Source organism: Mesoplodon mirus, assembly GCF_964341445.2.
Source record: "Mesoplodon mirus genome assembly, chromosome: 3".
Lineage (NCBI taxonomy): Eukaryota > Metazoa > Chordata > Mammalia > Artiodactyla > Ziphiidae > Mesoplodon > Mesoplodon mirus.
In genome coordinates, this window is record NC_138978.1 from 184,790,136 (window position 1) to 184,813,878 (window position 23,743).

The following is a 23,743-nucleotide window of genomic DNA, read 5'->3' on the forward strand; positions in this document are numbered from 1 at the left end:
AATTTAGAAAGCATGTCTTGGATTTTTTTTTTTTTTTAATGCCCAGTAGAGATCAGGGAAACAGGCAACGACATGATGACGGATCAATGAGAAAGTACAGCACTAAATAAGAAGGAGCCCCCTCCCGTGGAATAAAACACAGACTACGGCAGGACAAACTTCATTCTCTACCTTCCGCAGAATCCTTTCCCAAATTAACTGAGAGTCTGCGTGAGTTCTTCTGTGCAAGGCAAAAGAGATCTTAGGTGAGAAACCTAAGACACATCCCTCCAGTGCTTAGAGGGTTAAATTAGTTAGGTTTCTTTTCTCGCTTCCCGGGGCGGGGTGGGGGAGGGAGGGAGAAAAAAGATAAGAAAAAAAAAAAGAAAAAGAAAGAAAGAAAAGGCAGAGCCCAGTATCTATGGGCAGCGTTTCCGTGTCTGGTCCTCGCTCTCTTTTTCTCTCCCGTTCCGTCGCCAGCCCCTTCGCGTCTCTGCACCCTCCGTACCTGCCTGCTTCCGCGGCGCCTCGCAGCCTCCAGTCGCCTCCGTCCTGATTGGGCGGAGACCCCCCAATCGGCTGCGCGCCTGGGCCGGTGGGACTGCATATGTTAAGCTCTACTTCATATTAATAAGCTCCAATCGGGGCTTTAAGTCCTTGATTAGGAGAGTGTGAGAGCTCTGGTCCCAACTGGCTGTGCCTATAGGCTTGTCACCAGGAGAACATTTGTGTTAATTGCGCTCTGCTCTGTCAAGGAAACTTTGATTTATAGCGGGGGTGCGCAAATAATGGTTGCCGGTCGCACATGGATTCGGTAGAACTTTGCCTTCCTGAATCTTTTCCCCTGCACTACGAGGAAGAGTAGGTACCTTTTTCTTTCCTTTTAAAAACTCGTCCTGGGGGTGAGAGTGTGGGGTGAACGGAATGGATCTTGGCGCACGGATTCAGGTAATGCCCTGGGTATGTCGTGCGCACGAGCTCTTGTTTGTGTCTGTCTTGTGCCTTTTGTGTTGAGGGTGATCTCCTAATTCAGTAAGTCGAGAATTGTTCTCTGACTACAGTGTTACCTTTGAGGCAAAGCTCAGTGACTGTCAGTAAAACAGCTGGGTGACAGTCACTTCTTATTCAGGTGCTAAGAATAGGCACTTGGCACAAATGCTTAGTGAACTGTTAAAATGCATCTTTTACTAGGACCCATTTTCCCAAGGAAAAATGTTTTAAAATACAGGATTCAAAATGATTTATACTATTGAGTGCCTCTTATGTATTTGCAGTTTGACAGATATTTTCAGCTCCCTGTCATTTCTTACCGCGCAGAGTTAGAGGCAAAATTGCACATTTACTAATTCTCCTTCAGAGAACAATTTAAAAACTAGCCCTGTACAATCCGGGACTAGAATAATGTTATTTGCATGGTTAGCATTAAGTCAGCACTTAACTGACAAATCAGTCCATTAAGTAACATGAGATTTTAACACATTATAAATATTTAAGGGGAGGGAAAAAAAAAAACTAAAGAAGAAACAGTAGTGACTTTCTAAATTTCCCCTTGAATAGACAATGCTGAGATTGTGGATTTGTTTCATGTATCGTGTCCAGAAAATGCAGAAAAGTACTTTTGTCCTTAGATGCAGTTTAATTGGTATTTATTAATATCTTTAGGCACATGGAAATATACATATTTGGATCGCTCAAGGTGGGGGACATGTGAGTAGGGGGTAAAAGGAGTAAATTAGGCATTCTTGTGTAAATGAGTGGGTCATAAACTTAATTTCAACCCACCATTGAAATATTAGTTTATCACGGGAGCTGTCACTGGTTCCTCTTTCTGTTGAGTCAGTTGTATGGCTTTGCTTTCCCATTACAGTAATGCCAACTGTTATAATTCTGAAAAGAGTGCTTTTGGCAAACGTCTCTCTCTATAGATTGTGAAGAAAATATAAAACTCTCCAGAGGAGAAGGTCGTGCATTATAGGTAGATGTCCACTAGCGGTCCTTAGTGACTGCATATTGCCTTGGTTTGTAATTAAGCAAGAGATGAAAAGTGACTTGCAGTCTCAGTGGCTCCTCGTGTCTGTGAGTGTGAGTGTGTGCGCGCGTGTATGTATGCATGCTTGCACACATACACACTCACACGAGGGATATTAGCCAAGGGATGGATTTAGGAAGAACTGAAAGGTTGGAAGGCAGTGCTTGCGTCAGTAGTAAACACTCCAAGGAAGAAACAACCTTAAATTGTGTGAAAATAAAAATGAAAAATAAACAAAGGTAGGACTGCCCACTCAAGTGAAGTTTGAAGGTGAGCGCGCCGGAGGCTGTCCCACTGGAGAATTTCATATGTCTTCATGTCAGGAAGAATGCATTATCCAAGCTCACCCAATTCTGAACTTTCTCTCATAAATAAATAAACAAAACAAACTTTAACCCCCACCCCCACCCCCAGGCTTCTTTGTAGTTTCCTTGAATTTAACTTCTTATAGCTAATTTGAATAATTAGTTTAGATAAGCCTCTTAAAGCAGACACATTTAAATGAAATCAGGACACATGTCCTTTTGGCTTTGGCGCAAGATTCAAACTAGCTTTCTTTTTGGCTCAATTAAAAGTCATCTTTAAAAAATACAGATTTATTGTTTGGATGCAGTTCTGATGGTTACGTGGTTCACCGGACAGACAGAAAGATCTAATGCTTAGTAACGCATCTGCCTCTCTGTCTCAATTAATAAACCACAGAATTTATACATGCTATTAATATTCATAGTAAAGTGTGCTGGGTTAAACCCCATCACGTGTGAGTATACATTGAAATGAAACCAGAGTTATGCAGTTTCAGAGGAGAATATTGGACAATTTCTGCTTTGGAAGCTGTTAAAAAGATTCGTGCAATTTATTGGCCACCATTAGGAGAGCCTAAAATGTTAACCTATAACTATGTATTTTTTATTTTAGGAAATGTGCCAGCACATTAAAGAGCATAATACTTGAAAGCTTGTTTCACATTTAATAGCAGTAATAACTGATAGCATAAATAGATGAAAATAATATATCTGCTCATTTTGACATATGTGTCAGTCTAATCATTCTAAATGAGTGTGCTCATCACATGATTCCCTTTCAACCTCTGATTAAAATGTAACATTGACTACAGGATTATAGAGCGGACTTAATTTTACTGGCTGTTTTAACAGTTGTCACAGCTGCTGGAAGAAGGAAAGGCAATTGAAACACTCCAAAACAGGCAAGGCGAGGAGGGAACAGTTCAGTAAATTTCAGCCTGATCATGGAAAGCCAGACATCCAAAATTGAACAGATTTGTGTTTTAAGATTCCCGTTTGGAGCTATGCAAGTTTTATTTTGTAAGGTTTACTCTTTCTTTTTCAGGGTTTTGCTTCTTTTCTCTGCCTCATCTCTCCCTGTTAAAAGCTAAAAGTAAATTGAAATACAACTATCCAAAAGTAATACTATAATGTCAAAAAATACATGGGATAAAAATAGGCAGGAAGGAAAAATGTATGCAATGACAACAACAACAAAAAGCCTAAACCAGAGTGGTTGCAATTTTTTTAAAAAGATGGGAGCTTGCCTAAGACACTTTAGATGTGATTTTATTTGAGAACTATGAACAGAGTCTTTAAGTTTATTTTTCTAAGAAGGAATCCTTAAACTCCAGACTTGGAGCTCATATTACTTTTCCTTCCTGTTTCTTCTCTGTAAATCTGTTGAAAACACCTGCAGCCTTAAAGGTAGGGGTTTTCAGATGATTTCTTTGTGAATTGCTGGAAGTGACAACCAGCTGCACTTAGGGGTGAGTGTTCCTAAGCTGTAGAGTCTCGTAACCTTGCCCATCACATCACTAAAGTGAACAGATGAATTCTATTTCTCTAAAAATTAAATAACTACTGAACGTATCCCAAACTATATATAGTCGAAATAGCCAGACAGTGTGGATTATGTAACGTATGATTTTTCTCCTTGGAGTAAGCAAAAAAAGTGTTCTGAGTTAATGGAATCAGTGTTGGATGGGAGTGGTGAGTAAGTGCTGGGCACCCCATGCTTCACTAGCCCTTTGTGTCAGTGTATTTATGTATTACCCTGTACAGATTGGGTGGTAAGTTTAGAAAGCCTCCTTTTACAGAAAGGGCTGGAAAACAGCTTCCCATTTCCTGGTCAGAGGCAAGGATGATGGCGTTGGCTGGTTCTTATAGTCATGGGTTTCTCATCTTCATGTGTTTATGGCACTGCTGCTTTATTTACTGAGCCTAGTGTGTTGCAGCGGTAATTAACCCATGTTATTAGCAAAGCCCTTGTGAATATCCATTAATTCTCTTGCATGGATGATCATTTTTCCAGTGTTTTCCCCCCAATAAGGTATCATTGTTCTTTTTTCTTTTTTTTAAATTCTAAATTGATGGCCTTTGATATATTTATTTGATTTAATCTGACCTGGGATGTATATTGGCCATCTTATAAAGAATGGTATTGTAATTCAGCTTTAAGAAATGCTAACAGAAGCCAGAGAAAAGATTTTTTGCTGTTCTTTTCAAAGCAAAAAAGAAAATAAAGGTTTAAAAAGAAAATAATGCAGGAAATTAGTTTTAACTTCAAATTTTCCAGATCTTAGAATTTATGTTATTTTGTGCCTTTGAAGTCTTTTATTCAGATTTCTACTGAGTTAAGTATACTTTAGGCATTTTTGTAAAATATCGAGCCAGCAGAAAAATACTTGTGCTTCTTGTGCTGAAAAAAGATAAGGACCATCTCATTAGCTGGGGCCATACTTTTGCAATTAATTTTAGGTCCGTGGTGCTATTCATCAAAGGGGGCAGGTAACTTCTCTATGAGTCTGTTTAACAATATTTTCACAATACCTCACTCTTGCAAGAACTGCAGACAAAGAAGAGGACGTTCTTTGGGAAGGTAGGCAGAATGCCGAACCTCAAGTCTGTATCACTTGTGAAAAATTCCTCAACATTTGTTTTCGCCTAGTGACTAAACAAAGTATTTCTTTGTTTGACTTCTAAAGTGCTCTTCAGCACTCAATGTTTTGCTTATATTATTTCATAAAATAAATGAAAATCTGTGCTTATGGTCGATACTTTGTCATACAAGTGGCAATTGATAGCCGTGATTTCTGTGACACCAATTAATATCAAATAAACTTTTGAGAATCACCTATCCAGCATTGTGAAATAAGAGGACAGCATCTCACTAGAACTTTAAAGTCATTGCAGCAGATAAGGTATGCTCTGATTTTGCTTCATAGCAAATTCATGGAAGAAAGAAACAATACAGTGTTGATCTGGTATAAGTGCATATGAGCTCCGGCCCTAGTCAGCTCTCTGGAGAAAATCTTTGATTACCCTGGCCCAGTTTGTTCAGTTTTTATCTCTTTTACATCTACTGGCCTTGTATTAAATTGTCATTGTCCTAAAGCACATGAGACAGAAATGAATTGCTGTTTTCTACATTCTCTGACAGTGAAATATTTAGGTTCTTTTTCTCCAATCATACTTATGTGTGTATTTGCTAGTCCAGGGATGACATCCAGCATCTCTGCTGCTTGACATTTTTTCTTACTGCATTTTGTATGTTTTGCTGTTGATTATTGTTTTCATAGCCATGTGTATATGGATGTCCATGGTCTATACCATTATAAATAAAGATACACATACGCTACTTTAAAATCCAAAGCAGTCAATAGAATATACCACACACACGTGTGTGCCTTTGTGTGCACGTATAGTATGCATGTGAAATACATATATATACACGGGAAGAGGTATGTATGTGGAATATAGGTATGCTGCTGAGAGTGTTCATGTATATTTATATAATAAAGTGGATCTCAAGTATTTTTCTAATCAGTTAGTGTCCAGTTAAATTTGCCAGGCATAATTTTAACCTGGAATTAGTATTTCAGGTATTTACCAAGTCTGATTTTAAATTAAATTGGTTTAACTACTATGTAACAGACAGGTAACAGGTAACCTAATACGTTAATTTGTTTCTGATTTTATAAATTGTTAATTATTATCATTTTAAAATTCAATATCTAGAAATCATAAATAATTTGTAAAATAGGAAATAAGCCACTAGTACTAAATACATAATTTAATGGTTTGGGCCCATATCCAAGAAACAGTTTTGAATAAGCTCTTGGCTACACTGTTTTCTTATACAGTTGGGCCTGACGAATATATCTAAATGTAAACATGATACTTTTAAATAAATGCAAAATATAATTTTCACTTATCCTCACTACGTAAATGTCATTTTCTTTTTTTTTGCTAAAAGCACATAAAGAAAATTAATAAGTATTATATCCATATAAAGTACATCATAGATTTCTGAATTTCTGAATTTTATTCTAAGAGATAAGTTTAAAGGTCTGTGATTTTGATTAGTAAATCTGAATGAGTGTTGAGAGAAACCACTTATCCAAATGCTCTTTCTATTCAAATTCTTGTTCTAATTCATATTTTGTTTAAATTCCTAGATTCATTTCCTACCTTTATTTGTTTGTATGGTACTTTAACAAATTTAATTGTTCTCGTTTTTTAAAAAATCCTGCTGTTTCTTTATGCCAATCCGTCTGCTGAAAGTTAGCCCCTTTATTATCTGAGGGTGTCAAGTGACAGCCTTCTGCCTTTTGAAGGATTTACCTGGCATCTTATTCTTGTGTCAAGTTCATTTTAGACTTCTACTTTCGAAGTCTGGGAAACCTAGCTAATAAGGATAATTTCCGTTCAATTATAACAAACACATCCTTCCTCTCTGTGTTTTTCTTTACAGAAGTGCCAGATGTTTCTTTTCCTCTGATTTGGACACTATTTCTCAGTATTTTCCAAATGTATTTTCTAATCAATTATACAAAACCATCAGATTGAGAAGGTTTAGATTGTGTGTGTGCTGTGTATGTGTAGTATTGCATCCCCCCTTTTAATTAAAAAAAATTTTTTTAAACGTTTGGAGGGAACTTGCTTTTTATGTTTTGATTTTTCAAATATTTTGCCATTTTAATTGATGGCAATGCATGTATATTTGGAAGATAACTCACTAAGGCAAAGCAATAAAAGAAAAAGTACAGTTTTAAATAAAGTGGCTTCTCACTGGCCAATTAAAGTCCATTTCAATATACTGGCATAGATCTATGTGTGCATTTGAATATAAATACATAGCATGCAACACTAGCCATTAGAAATGCAGCCTCTGGCTATATGGAATTCTTTCACACAATATAATAAATAAAAACACTGGCTTTTGGCATTTAAAATCTATTAAAAGAGTTGTTTAAAGAGTTAAGCTCATGGAGAGCCTACCTGAGATCAGATTACATTGTAAAAAATGAACTTGGAAGCAAATTTATATTTTGATTATCAAAGGGAGTCTCTGTCATATACATTCTTCTGGCCTTCTCATCTTGCTTTGAGTGAAACAAAATTGCATATATACTTTTCATCATTTTGATTGGAAGTACACATTATGTATAATATGCTTTGGCAGCACTTACCTAGCCAAAGAAAACAAATTAATATTAGCCATACTAAGGGCTGTCAGGCATATCACAGACATATCAATTTAACTTTGCTTCCTCATACACCTCCGCAAACAGTTGCTTAAGATGGTACTAAATAAAAGGGAAGCTACCAATAAATTCTCATATTGTATTAGAGATTGATGGCTAGTAGAAGTGCAATGAAAACCAGCGTGTTTGCTTACTTCTCTTTAAAACTCTAACTGTGGGACTACAGAAAGCGTAGACAGTAATGAGTTTTGTTTTAAAAAAAAAAGAGTATAACTGAAGCTTGTTCAGATCTTTTTACTGTCTTGGAAGTAATGGGATAATGGGATTTACTTTTTTTAAAAGTCTGAAGTGGTGAGTCTTGGTTGCTCTTATGCGTGATGTATATAAAGACTTTAACAAGTGGAGAATCAGAAGCAGCAGCCTTGCCAGTGCACTTTAAACAAGGGACATTTCTCTTTTGTTGCACTTTGCATACATTTTCTGAGAACGAAAAAAAAATCTTGTTCTTTCTTTTTATCTGGCTTATTCAATAGGCAGTAAATAAATAAATAAATAAAATTTAAAAAGTAAATCAAGAACTTAGGCACAGAAAATAAGCAGAAGCATACTGAATTCTTTTTTTCTCCTCCATGATCAGAATGGAATCTTTGTATGTGATAATTCCTTTTTCATCTGCTCTAGGAAGATTTTACTCATTTAAAATGCTTTTGAGAATTTAAACAAAAGACTCGTTAAATAAATACATTTACTTTCTTTTTAATACAGTATGAGTAAAAATGTTTGAAAAGGTGTCCTTTTCAAGGCATTTAAAATGTTGTTACAGTTCATACTTGTAAGAATTTCTTTTGCTTTGAAAAGAATATCTAAAATTATGTTCAGAGTGAGCAAAAATAGTGAGTCATATAAAAAAATTATAGAGACTAAGGTACTTAAGGGAAAAATTCAAATGTGAGGTTGTTCAATCAATGGCCCTTTGCCCTCCATAATTCCAAATTATTGTAGTACTTTCACTTCTCCACAAACGTAAGATGGCCATGTTAAATTGTATTCGTTTTTCCATAAATGAAAGACTACTCTAACAAGGCTTTCTTCACAGCCATTAATCTATTAAAACAGATCAGATATTTTGAGGAAGAATATCATACCCATAACCAACTATTCATGGCCAAAGAAAGGGAAAGATATAAATGAGAAAGTGATTGTATACAGTTGGTTCTGGGTCCTATGAAATGACAGAAGCATCCCTTTTATCCACGACTTAAATGAGACCTGCCTCATCAGTCATGGGATCATAGTGTCACAGATGGAAAGGCAACCATCAGCTGAATTGTACTGAACTACACACTTGGCTAATTCATCTTATTGCCCTCCTCATCTAAGGAAAGGCTCATTCTGTTCTTGGAGTCTAGACAGAATCAGGAGTTGGGCTCAGGTGGGAGCATGTGGCTGCCTTTTTCTGTTCTCTCTTAGCCATTCAGCAAAGGGAGGTGAGGAACAAATGGGCAATTTATGCACAGAAGCCCAAGCAGAGATTCTTTCCTAGGGTCAGGAATTTATTATTCAGTTGTTGAAGTAAAGTTCATATTTCTCTTATGTTCTAGAAATATCCCTGTTGTCTTTCATGCTCCAAAGAGCTGCCCAGAAATGATTAGGGATGTCTCTCAATTTGTATGAACCATGAACTAGGGTACACGTTTTGTACCAGATAGAAATGGACAGCAGATCATCCACTTATGTTAGTCTGGAGGATGATTCTTTTTTCATACCTTTATATGGAACTGTTCAGTTGGTTAAGTCTGAAGAATGAGAAAAATGATGATGTTAAACACTCAAACTGTATTTTTGTATTTTTAAATTTCCTTATAGTGAACAAAACTTTAATGTCTAAAGCATTTATGAGGGTTTTAATGATTGGAAAATCTATCCTGAGAATGTAGTCACCATATGTTACAGCCTTGCTTTCTGTCTTGTCTTCAGTGTATGGGGTAAGTTCGGTGATCCTGTCTGTTGTCTTACTTTGCTTACGTTATAGAACCTCTCTGCCCCACATTGAAATCACCTGAAATATGGGGAAGTGCCCATTTAGTTCTTAAAAACTTTCCTGAACCTCCTCCATCCCAGCAGCGTTTTCTTTTAAAATTGCTGTTTTTCTATTCATCTGTTTTGCTAAAGGATCGTTTACTTTAGTGAAAGGTAAGTGCATGATATTCATGCCGATTTGCATACACAGTACACCTTATTCCCCCAACCCACCCCGAATTCCAAAGAGATTGCCTTGAACTTTTCATATTTGTTTTTCTTTCCTCTCTGTTTGTCGTGCATTCTAGTTGAGTGCTTTTATAGTGTTTTCTTGATTGTTGTCAGTTTGGGGTACTGCTACTGACATTTTTGTTAAGTTAATGTCACAGCAGAAAAACCTATAGCAAACTGGAATCTGGCGACAGCACGCGGAAGATACAACTTCTGTTTGATTGTGTGTAAATACAGTTAGTTAGTTGGGCGTTTATCAGATAGTTTGGCAGAAAGAGAGAGGAGCCGTAGAAACTGTTTTCAGTAACTGTGCTGTTCATACACCTGATAAGATGGAGAGAGCTTTTCGAAATGCTGATAGGCTTTGAATAAGAAAGGGATAATCTCTTCTACTGGCACCAGCTTATCGGGAATGAAGTAAAATGCCAACACTTTTACATTAGCGAAAGTAAATGTTTTAGACACTCTGTGCCTTTTTTCCTTCAAGTTAAATAGTAGGGGTGCTTTTGAGCGTGCTATAATGAATAGAAGGATTTATTACCTGGACGAAATTACAGGTGAATCTGTTGATAAAGGAACCCTCAGCATCAACAGCAGCTTCTCTGATAAGCAGGTGCATCTATGTGTACGTTCTCTGGAGAAATTAAGTATTTCTTTTTCGACTCCAATTCCATTAACCATCGTTTCTGATGTTCGAAGATGCAGTTATGTCCTGTGCCAGTAGAGTTTCCTTGTTTACTAGCAGATGGGTGACAGGCATTTGAAACTTAGCTTATCAGACTTGGAAAATGCTGGTGTGACCTACTATGTAAGTTGGGGCATCTTTACGTTTCTATCACTTGTGCTGAAGCAGCCAACTCCTATACAAGAAATCTTACTTTTCTTCCCCAGGAATGGAATGAGATTCGTTATAAATTTAGGATAGGTTAATGAGAAGATAAATGCATTTGGCCAAGTAGTTGTCCATTTTAAAACACCTCCCCTTAAGAAAGAGGGAGATTGGTTTTGCGCTTCAGTATAAACCATGAACTTTCCCTGGCTTTCCCCTTTTCTCTTCTTTGTAATTTGATGCCTACAGATAATTTGGCGTATTCAGATTTGATAAATGGTAGTGCAAGAGCAGATTGATTGATTTTGGATTACTATTGATTACTCTCCATGAGATCACTGTGACACACTCGAATCAATAGTATTCGATTAAGCAAGGCACCACTGTTCTATACATCCAGCAGCGGTGGGAAATCCAGGAACAGAATGTTCACAAGCTGATAAATTGACAAAGCGTTCAGCTTTAACTAGCCCTTTGTTCAGCACTAGTTCCTTAAAATATATTTCATTGGAAAGTTCATTTTTGCAACTCTGGGCCTTTCTGTGCAAGAAAGGTCATCCGTTTAAGGTTTATTAAATTTTAAATCCAGACAACAGGGCTCCATTTAAGATGTAAAATAATTTAAGTACTTACTGCAGGCAACCTTCGTGCTTTTGAGTCCTCGCTCAAAGGTTTCATTCTTTTACGAAGATGTCAATTGTCAACATAAAAATGCATCACTGGCAATGTAATGGTTTAAGATTCAAACTGAAATGAAAATTCCTGCCCGAGGAAAGCACTATCCTCCAACTAAGATGGTCTTCCTCTTCTTCAGAAGTGGGCAAACTTAGGAGCAGCACTGGGAGGCCGCGGCAGGTAGCACACCTTGATCAATTGCACAGCCGAGGCTCCTTTTTTCCCCATCTTATCTGAGGGCATTCATCACATCGCCAATCCTACATGCAAAACACTAAACATCATCTGATCTGAGAGCCACCACTGCTGCTGATACACTGAAATCTTTCTGTCTTGAGCAAACTTACAAAGTCGCTGGGGGAAAAAAAGATCATCCATGATTCAAGTCCTTTAGTGAAGGACCTCAAGGATGAGATTTTCCATCCCATTCCATCAGTGTGTAGTCTTGGCCCTTGGGATGAAGCATTTGCTCTTTTGTTATATGGGATTGCCAAGTTGCTTCTCAAAAAGGCAAGCCATAGAGTGAACACTCCATTGAATGAGTGGATGGTCTAACGTGCAAAACTTGATTTTCAGTGAAATTTTGACAGCTAGGGCTTGTGTACCCCAAATCTTAACAAGCTCAAGTCTTGAAATACACTTCGATAAATTTTCTCATTTTGATAGTGGGTTTAAAAAAACCCAAAATGAATCTGAGGTGGCTTTCTGAGGGAAAATGAGGAGGAAAGTCAAGTTTGGAGTTATGAAATTCCCCGACAAAACTTCAGGCTTTTTTGCATGAAAGTGAGATACTAGGATTCTAATTAAATTAGGTTGAACCACATGAAATGGCCATTTTTCTAGGTCAAGGAATGGTCAAATATCAGCAATTTTGTGTGATTCCACATAATAATTGAATTTATTCCTATACTGTCCATATCCCATAAACAAATTGAAAGCAAAAACTATATTTTTAATTTTAGGGTGGGCTGTGTCCAATTATGGAAGACACATGAATTCTATCTGCAATTATAGCAAGTATATTACAGTATCATTTTTTGACAACTACTTTTTTCTTTAACACTAGTAGAGAGTTCCCAAGAGCACAGTCTTAGACACGCTGAAAAAGTGTGCATTTATCTGGCTTCTCACCTGTTGTAGCCAAGCTGCTTCTGAGCATCCCTGTAAATTTCTCACCTGCCGAGGAAGAGTATGGCACAAACAAGTGAGTTAGGCTCGAGGACTGACCCTCCAAAACATCACGTTGCTCAGGGTAAATAGTTGGAAAGCAAATTGGGAAGAAGATGCCAACACCTCCACTATGGCATCCCCACATCCATTCATTAACAGAACGTTAGTTGGCTAGTTAGCGCTTTGCGTGCTTCCCCCCAGAGAAGTATTAAAACTGTGCTCCATTAAATTTATGCACTGTTGTGGGTTAGGCAGATGTGCAGCTCCCCAAGTGTCGGCAGTGGAGCCCATGATGCTTTATTGGCTGTGGCAGGCAGGAAAGGTGCTTCAGGAGATGTAATAAAATGATCCCAGAGTCTTCATTTGACCCCCGAGATGTGCAGCTCGTCTTGGAGCCACGCTGTGCTGGCCAGTAGGAGCTCTCGGTGCCCACCAGCGGGAAGAATCCGGCTCCCAGAAAGGAAGGAAATTGACTCTTTAGGTGGGAGGGAGGGGCTCCGGGGCCACCGCTGGAAATGTCAGCAGAAAGTTCATCTTGACTTAGGGTCACATCAGGACCGGGTAAGTTTTTCTCACTCTGGGTAAGCATATGACAGCTTACATCTTGTTTCCGAGAGAGGGAGGGTGGGCATCGTTTACTGGAACTTGATTGAGCGAATGCCTCCGACTGGCCCCACTGTCAGTCTTGGAGTTTTCCCTCAGTGGTGCATTTCCCCCCTGTCTGTGTCGCTGAATTTGATTTATCGCTGGTACTAAGATCAAAAAAGAATTCATTCCTTTTGATGTGTGCTATTAAGCACGTGCAGTGAAGGAAGGGGACGGGGGAGAGCTGTCTTAGCATACAAGTCACTGTCCTGGTCACCCGGTGGCCACTGATGGCAGAATATATATTTTCTATCTCTGTTCATTTTGGATGTAGGATTCTATGAATAGAGAGGTGAGCTATAGGATATTTTAAATTAGTAATGAGGTTTGTTTCAGATACAGACTCTTTTGGTAAGGACACAGAGTGGCTAGAATCATCTGATTCTAGCAACCTTTTTTTCTTTTTTCCTTTTTTTTTTTTTTTTTTTTTTTTTTTTTTTTACTATATTGGCATTCATTTTACCAAAAGACATAAAAAGCCAAGGAATATAAATAAGCCAATGGGGTTCAGGCTTTCAAAAAAGAGCAGTCGGTTGCATTTACTGTTGGGTGGGAAATTTGGGACATCGGAGGCTTGTCTGCAAACGAGAGGAGAGATTTTGGTGGGGTCTGCTTCTCCTGTATTCACGACCCTGATCAGGCTTTGTTTCCAGCTCTGTCCAGTAGCTTTTGTCCGGCTTCTCAGTTTAGTGGGATTTGTCTGAGCAGCATGAGCCCCGACCCATCAGCAGGCTGCTAGTCAGCAGCAGGTGTGAACAACATAAAACAGGATTAATGCTGAACCAAAGTGTGTACTAAAAACAGAACCCCTGCCTTGCTTTGAAAAAGGACGGCAGGACTGGAAGATAGAAGCCACTCTGGTCCTGTCCACTCTTTGTTTTCTAAACAGTGTTCAAGGGCTATGCAAATAATTCTGTTTAGGTGCCCAGTAGGCGTACTAGGGATCCGGTGCTCATTCTCTCTCTCTCTCTCTCTCTCTCTCTCTCTCTCTCTCTGTTTTTAAACTGTAAACGCAAAACTTATGTCGACACTTTTTCTCAGACTTTCAGAGAGGAAAAACAAAACAGAACAAAAGTGGTCTGTGTAAATCTTGAACCAGGATTACAGGTGAATTTTGCAAACATACTGTCTTTACTTCAAATTTAAAGTCGATAGTCATTCAGGGTACTGTATTTCCCACCTCTTAAGAATATTGTTGGTTGGTTTATTCTAAGATATTTTTTGTGTTTAATTATGTGACTCAATGTATACTTTCACCTAGGTAGGTAAACCACAAATAAATAAAATAAGTAATTTCATTAGAGATTATAACCACTATGCCCCCCATTTTTTTTTTCAATCAGCACTACCTACATAGGGGCAAGAAAGCTGGCAAAAAAAAGATCATAGTTAACATAAGGGACTGCATAAGTTTAACCAATTGGGCATTACATTGAATTTATGGCATTTGAATCACTTTATCGATACTTCGTTTAGGAAAGAGAAAGGTTGCCTATAAATACGTTTTTCTTTAAATTATGCTAATTCTAGTATATACTGTATATCAGGCTAAAATTTAGATATCTATGTTTTCTCTATTAGGTTTAGACTAACTTGCATTTTGAAACTTTAAGACAGTCACATCCAGAAAGACATCTGAAATAAAGGAAATAACAATTAAATCAGTTACAGAAATTGTATTACACACACACACACACACACACACAAATACAGACACACACAGGTACTAACTCTTCTTTAAACACAGGCAAAACAAATGTAGAGTTTTTTGCGTATGTATATAATAGTATGACGCTAATTTCTGATACTCCAAAAGTATGTTCAAATATAGATATTTATATAAGGTGGATCTGTTTGAGAATATCATATAGACTTTCTAAAAGAATAATTTTGCAATGTCAGAAATCAAAATTTTAATTATCATTCATTTTCAGCAGCATCTTATACCATACATTACCTGTATTGTCTTTTATATCCAGGGCTTAAACTGTAATTACCCACTCATTCCTTCACCCTTTGCTTATACTTACTCTTTTTTAATTTTTTAAATGGCAGTTATTTTTTAGCTGAGACTTTGCTATTACTTTTATTTTAGAAGTAATCTTGCCTGCCAGTTTAACTGTGGCAATCTGAACACACATCTACATCATTATAAAATATATAAATGCTAAAAATTATATTTAATTTTACAGTTACTATCTTTAAATGTTAATTTATTACCATTTGCCTTTTAATATGTTTCTAAGAAATGTCCAATCCCTTCTGTTTAGTATTATTAGGTACCTTTGGTTATGTACATTAATTAGGTTGTGGGCAAATAGCTTAATGAGAGTTAATGAAATCAAGTTTAGAAGATACCAGTTTAAAATTGATTTTTGAAGTGAATTTTTTATAACCAACTCTCTGGCGTCCAATTGATTACTTATAGTAACTTCTCACATTGCATCAAAATGATTACATGCATTCCTTTGCAATTTTTTAAATCATTAAAGTAATCAATATTTAGTGCATTAAACTGCATTTTCTTGATCATTCATTCCAAAATATTTGACTGTGTGCAGGCCCTGTCCTGGGCACGAAGATCCTGAAATACATGATAAAAACATAAAATGATCTTGAGTGCATTAAAAAAAACACTCTAAAATGGGACTTTATATACTTAAGTTTTCAATTTATACTTGGGTCAATCTTCAGAAAATGATTTCAGGAATTTAGGTAGCAAAGGTTTTACATAAAACTTAAGCAAGTTGGAGCTTCCATTCTGATTTTCTGATTTGGGCCTTCTAGAGCTGACAGGAAGTTAGCCCCCAAGAACACAATTAGAAATGGTACATTTAGATCCTAAATATTGCAAAAGTGTGATTGGGGGTCTTAGAGCAGTCAAGTCTGGTCCTGCCTGCTTCCTTGCGAAGCCTTTGAAGATTTGATCCCAAAAGTGGCCATTACTTCTTAAAATGCTCTAAATGACTTGTGTGTGGTTTGTTTCTTAGACTGGAAATGAAAGGGGGAAAATGCTTTAAAAGATCAGGTAAGAAAAGATATTTCCGAGGTCATAGGAAAAGCAAGGGGGATGCATCTGAACTCTAGAAGGTTAGTGTAGTTTGACTTTGAGGGAAAGGTGTGCATTAGTAAATTCATTCTAATCCAAGTAAATGACTATTGAAAGGTAATTTTTCTAAGGAAACCTTGCCCTTAATCTTGAGATAATCTCACAGCTACTGTCTTTGTCCAACAGTCCTGCAAAACTACCCAGTGCTGTTCCCCAAAGCCTGGGATTTCAATTTGCCCGAGGACTTGATGATGGAATTCAAAGCAGTTTTCTGTCTTTGCAGCCTCTTTTCAGTGAATGCATTTTATTCAAGTGTTTTATTTATTTATTTTTTGGAAGATACAGCTTGGTTTGCTTCAGGTCATTAAAATGATTCTCTGTCGCAGTTTTGGATGTTTATAATTAGATGATTAGTGAAGTTAGGTAATAAGATTTATATTGGCGTCAGTTAAGTTTATAGAAAGATTAAAATCATGGTGTCATGGTACCATTACCAATCTGAATATGCCAGAAATAACTCAGGAGAATTTTTGTCAAGTGTTTATCCTCAGTTAAAATGTATACGACATGTTACCGAGTGATCGTCTCATGATAGCTTGGCACCATGAGGTTGCAAACTTCCAATTTCAAGTGATATGCATTGCAATTTTTGTCTTCCAGTCCTATAGAATTACGAACTTTGGAAGGGAAATGCTGCGCTCTTTGGAAATGACACTAGAAATATGAGACAAAGAACTGTCTCAAACTTAGGCACAGCTGATATTTTCTGCAACACTGAAAAGCTAGAAAAATACAGTTTTTCTCTCCACTCACTCGATGCAAAGGGCAGCTTACCTTTACACAAATGCATTGCAGACATGAGCTGAATCATCTCACCTGTGTTTTCCCTTCATTTGTGTTTTTTTGCAACCTATCTATGAGAATACGTTTCTCCCTCCTAGTTTTCCTGACTTCTCCGGTATCCATCCCCTTGAATCCTCTTTTCTTCACTTTCTACTAAGCCGAGGTGGAATTTTCAAAGGGATGCGTCCTTATTTATGCATAGGGCCAAAAAGCACTGCGAAAGCTTCACCATAGTCTTCAAAAACCCACCAACAAAGCAACAGCGTAAAGAATCCGGGGTTGCTGGAGGTGGGGGGGCAGGGAGGAGGAGGGCAGCTGGTAATGTATGGTTCCTCTAGGAATGCTCGTAGAGGGTTTGCCAGTGCTCCACTTCCACCCCACCCCCAAACTGCACACCGCTCAGTGTTCAGAGGATGATAACGTACCTGGAAAGAAAGGCGGCCCGTGCCGAAGCAGCATCAGACAGGGCGTCCTGCCAACTGCCTCACCTGCTGCATCCAGGAGTCCATCTGGTGACTGCAGTAGCTCATTGTAGGCCTCTTCCGAGGAACATTTGGGCTGAAAAGCAGGCAGTGTGAATTATTTAGGTAGCCAGTGTAAACCCATAGAGGGAAAGGAAAGAAGAGGCAGGGGAAGAATCTGCAAACACCTCCTGCTCCCTTAGCCCTGGGTGCTTTGGAATGCTCAAAGGAACGCAGAAAAGCATTTGATTTGCATAGAGATAGAGATGTATAGATCATTGTGCAGATTACAAACCCATGAGTTTTATCTAGATTTGGATAGCCGTGCTCAGCCTCTTTTGCACTGAAAATATGGCCAGCTTCGGGTAGGGAACCTTCGGGGACTTTTCAGGATAAGTGAAACTGATGAAATGTAATATTTGTAGGCATTGATTTAACAGAAATAAAACAACTCTGTGTCCTTTCTAAAACTGTTGATTTTGTTCGTGGCGGGCAGGGGCAGGTGGGGATAATGCATTTGACTTTTTAGTGAATTGTGATTTATACATACTGAGTTCTTTTTTTTCTATTAGATAAAAACGAGTAGAAAAAAATTTCAGGTTAATTTTATTTGTATAGGTGGCCAGTCAAAAATATTTTGGTTAGTTGCTGTATACAAAACCCTGTTATGGAATTCAACATAGCCATTAATATATCCTAAATATTAAATGAAAGCCCTCCATCGTAGAAATCTTTGTTAGGACTTTGTGTGTTTTGGGTTTAGATAAACCATATGGACAGGCATGTCCTCTAGGAATTACCTGATGAATGCAAAAACTAAATACTTAAAGAAATTGTAAACTGGACTTAAATAAGCCATTTGTACTGAAATAAGGAAAGTTTTAACAAAATGGTTTTAAAAGACTTCCTGGTATCTAACAAGATAAACGTACCAGGCTGAAATTGTCATTGAAATCTAGGAAGAGCTAGGCGGTATGAAAATGATTTCTAAATTCTAAGTGAAGATTTAGAACTATGAATGGCATTAGTAGTATCCAGACTGAAACAAACTGTTCCTGTTTTCTTTCCTGAGAATCATTTAGGGGGTAATATATTTTGGGGGTAGGGGGTAGGAACTTCATTTAAATTAATTTATGATTTTTTTATGTACTCCCCTCATTTTTACTGTATAGATTCTTACAGATACATGGATAATGTTATGTATTACATCTAACCTCTTTATGTTTTAATGGGCAAGCTTATGATAGAGCCATGAAAAAAAAGAACGTGTTTGTGAATAGCTCCCCTGGTTGTATCTGTGCAGAAAGGCATGTGGTGTTTGTGTTCTAGAATAGACTAGATTCTTTAGCGTTTCTTTACTCCATCCCACTTGACTCAGTTCAGTTGCAAAGTAAATTTAATGGAGCTGTCTTTTTGAGCCAGTAAAGCTCTAGCCTTCACTTAAATAAGCATTGTCTATCTGGAGCGAAATATGTATGAAAATGAAACATACTGCTAATTCAGAATAGAAGCAGCAGCCCAATTCATAGTTGTTCAAATAAAACACTCTTTATTTCAAGGAAATTCATTTATAACCAGTCACTTTCCAAAAAGTATTTGAGATGATTCCTTTTTATCTGCATTTGAATCCATTTCCCAGGGCCAAATAAAATAAGCTATTTGTCGTAAACCAAGTAACTCCATAAAATTTAAAGGCATTAAATAAAATTCAGGAGCATTAGACCATACCTGGTTTGTCCTCTCCCCTAATCTTTCTTCTGCTCCACAGTTCTTCCTCTCACATCTCAGCTCCCTCTCTCCCCAGCCCCACACTGAACAGTACAACATTCACCCCCCAGCTTTGCATCATACCATTATAAAAATAAAGCCCCCTCCCCAAGATGATATTTTCCCAGAATTTGTAACTTTTTAAATTATCTTTTCCTGGAAGTAATCTGTTGCTCCTGGAGTTACTTGGATACTGTTGGCTGATGATTGAATGCCTACTCTTTTGACAGGCAAAGAAGGACAAAGTTGAGAGAGACATGAATTAATTAGAAATAACATGTACATGGTGATGGCAGTGGTTTAACTACAAGAGCAAGAGTTGACACAGTGTTTAATTGGCAACTTCAGGGAACGCTTATAGGTATTTTAGGCTCCAACAATGTACAAAGTAATGAAATGTTTTAGAAAAAAGTTTAAATATCTATACAAGAACACAGGCTTTTTACATATCGCCTTAATTGCTTTTATTCACCCTCACTGGCTGTTTGTTTTTTAAGTTTTGTTCTTATTTAAGACTTAAGGCATGAGGCTTCCTGGGCATTGTTTTATCTCCTTTTGTATTCTGAGGTTTGGGTGTTAGAACATCTCTGATCTAATCTGGACAGGGCCAGCTTTATATTATCTTTGAATAATTTCCATTCATATGATTTCATCAGATCATGTACCTGTGTCAGCTTTGCCTGGGATATGTAATAACTTACTTTCCTTTAAGATCATGAAAAAATGTATATTTGTTTTGACAGGAAGAGTTTAGTGTATGTTTATTTCCATAAAATGGCAATGGAAACTTAGTAAATGAACATGTACTTGCTGTAAACATCTCTTTTTAGCATTTTACAGATGTATTCTTTCATCTTCTCTCAGAAAATCCATAATCTGGATGTTAATCTTATTTTTATTTGATTGGCATCCTCATTGAAGGTGTTATTTAAAGACATGAGCGTCAACTGTTAAAGAAAGCTTATGTGCCCAAGTGTTTGTCAGGAAATTTAAAAGAGAAATTTCATAATTTGTCAAGGAACCACCCAGAAGGAAATAGTGTTATTACTACTTTCTTTTTAAGAATGCTGACTTTGTAATTATGTAGTCAATTGGTAAGTCTAATGATTTAATTAGAACCAAAAAATAAATAAATGTTAATAAAAGCCTTTGTGTAACACATTATGTATTTCAAAAGTAAATCTCCTTTTAGTGGTTATTCCTGAAATTTACTATTGACAGTTTCGTCAAATCAGCTATAGTTATGGAAGGCTTAGCTGCTTTAAGTACTGCCCTCTAATAGCAGTTATGGTATTATTATATGGGATAAGTAGCAAATAGTAGCATCCAAGTTGCTTCTGAATAGCCTCCGTAAAAAAACTTCATTACCCCATTCATAGGGAAGAAGAAGGATGTAATAATAAATCACCAGTATTTTTACAGGCTCCTGAGTAGGGAGGTAAGGTGACCATTTGGGGTTTCCCCAAAGCAGAGCTAATAAATAGAATGGTATTTACATAAGCACTGAAGACAGTCAGCGTGGCCTGTTCATCTTTTGTTTTGGGGTGTCACAGCTGGCCCAGGCATGATGCCAGATTTCTTTATTTTCTTAAAATATAGATTAAACCTTGGTTGTCTTTGATGTGAGAGAACCCATAATGAGAGTGGAAACAGGTCTTCTGATGAGCACAGCCAGAAGGAGCATCATCTGTGCATACAGAGTGATGAAGCAGTTCAGAGAAATCTACCAGGGCCTTTCCTCTACTATCTCCTGATCTGGCAGAATGTCCTACTGTTCATCTCAGGATCAGAGTTTGAGAGTCATATTGGGTATAGGTTTTAAAAATAGTGCATTTTATTTTCGGATGGACGATACAATGGTACAGACTGTGGGTTTGGAAGCCAAAGAAATGAATGCTCTTACTTAAAGTATGTCAAGTTTAATGATCTAATAAAATAGCATGCAAAAAAAAAATGCTTGGTGAGAGTGGGCACTCAATAAATATTTCATGCCCCCTCCTACTTTGCTGTTAATAATGGGTTGTTAGAAGCACTAGAAGGGAAGTACAAAACTGAGATTTCACTTCTCAAAGCCAAATTAGCTTCTTACCTCAACCGACAAATTCTGAAGTCGAAATGAGTCATAATAAGGATTAGTCAGGGAAGCTTGAATTGAACCTATTTCTCCTGCATGTGTGACTCCTTATCAGTCTCCTACTACTTATAATTGCTGGATTCACTTTCTGAAATTAGCAGAGGGGAAAGCAAAGTAAAGACAGAAACCTAGCCCCTTGCATTTTTTCTTCCCTGCCTAGAATGGCAGGGTAAGAATAGGACTATAAAAATATAGTATGTAATGATTATTATTAGAGGAAATGCAGAAATAAAACTATGAAGGAGTGAAGATAGATTCTAGCAGATTGTTGTGAGGTTAAAGATATTTAAAGAGGTCCTTTTGTCTTCAGTTTCTCCTATCTTTTTTTTTTTTTTTTTTTTTTTTTTTTGCGGTACGCGGACCTCTCACTGTTGTGGCCTCTCCCGTGGCGGAGCACAGACTCTGGATGTGCAGGCTCAGCGGCCATGACTCAGGGGCCCAGCCGCTCTGCAGCATGTGGGATCCTCCCGGACCGGGGCACGAACCCACGCCCCCTGCATCAGCGGGCAGACTGTCAACCATTGTGCCACCAGGGAAGCTCAGTTTCTCCTATCTTTTAAACACTGCCATCTGGCTTCTGAAGTTAGAAGTCCCTAAAAGCCTTGCTACCAGTAGTCTGAGTGCCTAGCTCATAGTTATGAGAGTGTGTGTGTCTGTGTGTCTGTGTGTGTGTCTGGGAGGTAGTCTTTAATCTATTTCAGGTCAGTTTTCCAGAAGGAAGGGTTAAATCAACTGGTTGAGCTGATGATTTTACTCTCCTGTGGTGATATTTTATTTATATGTTAAAATGCTTGGAAAGTGATTAATTTGTCAGGGGAACATCATGTTCCTGTAAATTTGCTGAATATGTAATAAAATTGCCATAACACGGATGGGGAAAATGAAGATTTTTTTTAAAACCAAAATAGCCGAAGGGTCTTCCTGTATTTCCATCAGTTTATATTTACTTGAATTTCTCCCTTTAAAAACAACAGCTTTGAAAGACTCCTTGCTTGAAGTTAAGGGAGACATCTGAGCTGGTGAGGTTAAAAAAAAATACGGGGGGAGGAAGGTAATGGAAGAAGAGAGATGGAATGGTGGATTCTGCTGCCTGTTCTCTCTCCCTGGACCAACAATGACTGATACATCCATTAAATTTCAGCCCAGGCTGATTGACTGAGTGGATTTATATAAATTAAAAAATACAGGTCATATACCTTTTCTGATAGACTGTAAATGAGAAATAGGAATTCCTTTAAACCTCAAAGGAGGAAATCCATAGGCGAGGCTTTCGAGTCAATAAAGCACTACAGCATCAACTCTTCTTGCTGTGTTTGTACAATAAGTTTTAGTTAATAGACAAATATTATACCAGCCTTCCCCCTGACTTTTTCCAGCAAGAGGTAATTTGTAAATGAATCCACACAGTGTTGAAGATTTTCCAGCTTTTGTTGCAGTTTGAACTTGTGCTTTCCAGATGGGAAGGAGGCAGAAATCATCCCTTGCTCCATTTTCTTGGTGTAACAACTGAAAATGGCATTAGTTCAGGAACGATGACTTTTATTCACAGTCATTCTCTCAGCACCATGTCCATTTGTCCATTGGAACGAGCCACTTAATCATGCTTCCAGATTTTTCCTCTTTCAACATCAAGTGTTATGAAAGGAAAATTCCATTTTTTCCTGGCCCTCCATGACAGGCAGGCTGAAGATTGTGGTCATTTGGATTAAAAACATATCCATCACCACCAGCCGGCAGGTTATTATGATGTTTCCTTGAATATATGAATTTCATACGCTGCCTGTTGGAAGTCTAAGCATGCCAACTTTTTAGATAAATAATATCCCGTTGGTGATGTACAGCATACTGTTGCCATATTTTCTCACTTTTACAGCATTCTTGCCCTTATCACCCATTGCATAAATCTTTGGCTTTCATATTTAATGAAACGACTAAGGTAACAACCCCCTGTACTCAGTATAGTTACCCAATCATACGCCATCATTTGACTATCATGTGGTTTTTTTGCGGCAGCTATTTTAGTAGACCGTCTAGTTTAAATTTGACAACACATTTGATACAGCAGTGCAGGTAAATACGCAGGTCACCTTATTTATGTGCTACCTATGACCTCAGCATGCAGCCTTCAGCTTTGTGGGGTTCTGTGGATAGAAAGATGGATGAATGAATAAAGTTTCCAACATCAGTCAGTGTTATTATCGGAGTCTGATCATCTGTCAGCTGAATTTTGGACAGTGGGGAGAAATATGGACATGGGGGGGAAGCCTAGGACAGGAGTGACCATTTCTCAAGAGATCCATTTTTACTAAACCTCAGTTCCCTGAGTCACCAGAATCTCTGGTTCTTTAGGAATGGAAGAGAGGTATCACTCCATCTCTCCTATAGAGGTTTCTGAAGTGATGAAACCAAACTCCTCAC

At 37.7% G+C, this 23,743-nt stretch overlaps 1 protein-coding gene across 2 annotated transcripts in view; it reads left to right on the plus strand.

Moving 5' to 3' along the window:
- Window positions 1-784: 784 nt before the first annotated feature.
- The window catches only part of ESRRG (estrogen related receptor gamma), a gene marked incomplete at both ends in the record, with an annotated part of 217,715 nt that continues 194,756 nt past the window's right edge, over window positions 785-23,743 (plus strand). For both annotated transcript variants that reach the window (XM_082613848.1, XM_082613849.1), the window contains one exon: window positions 785-840. In XM_082613848.1, the coding sequence (XP_082469974.1) occupies window positions 785-840 (56 nt within the window). The remainder of the gene's footprint in view (window positions 841-23,743) is intronic.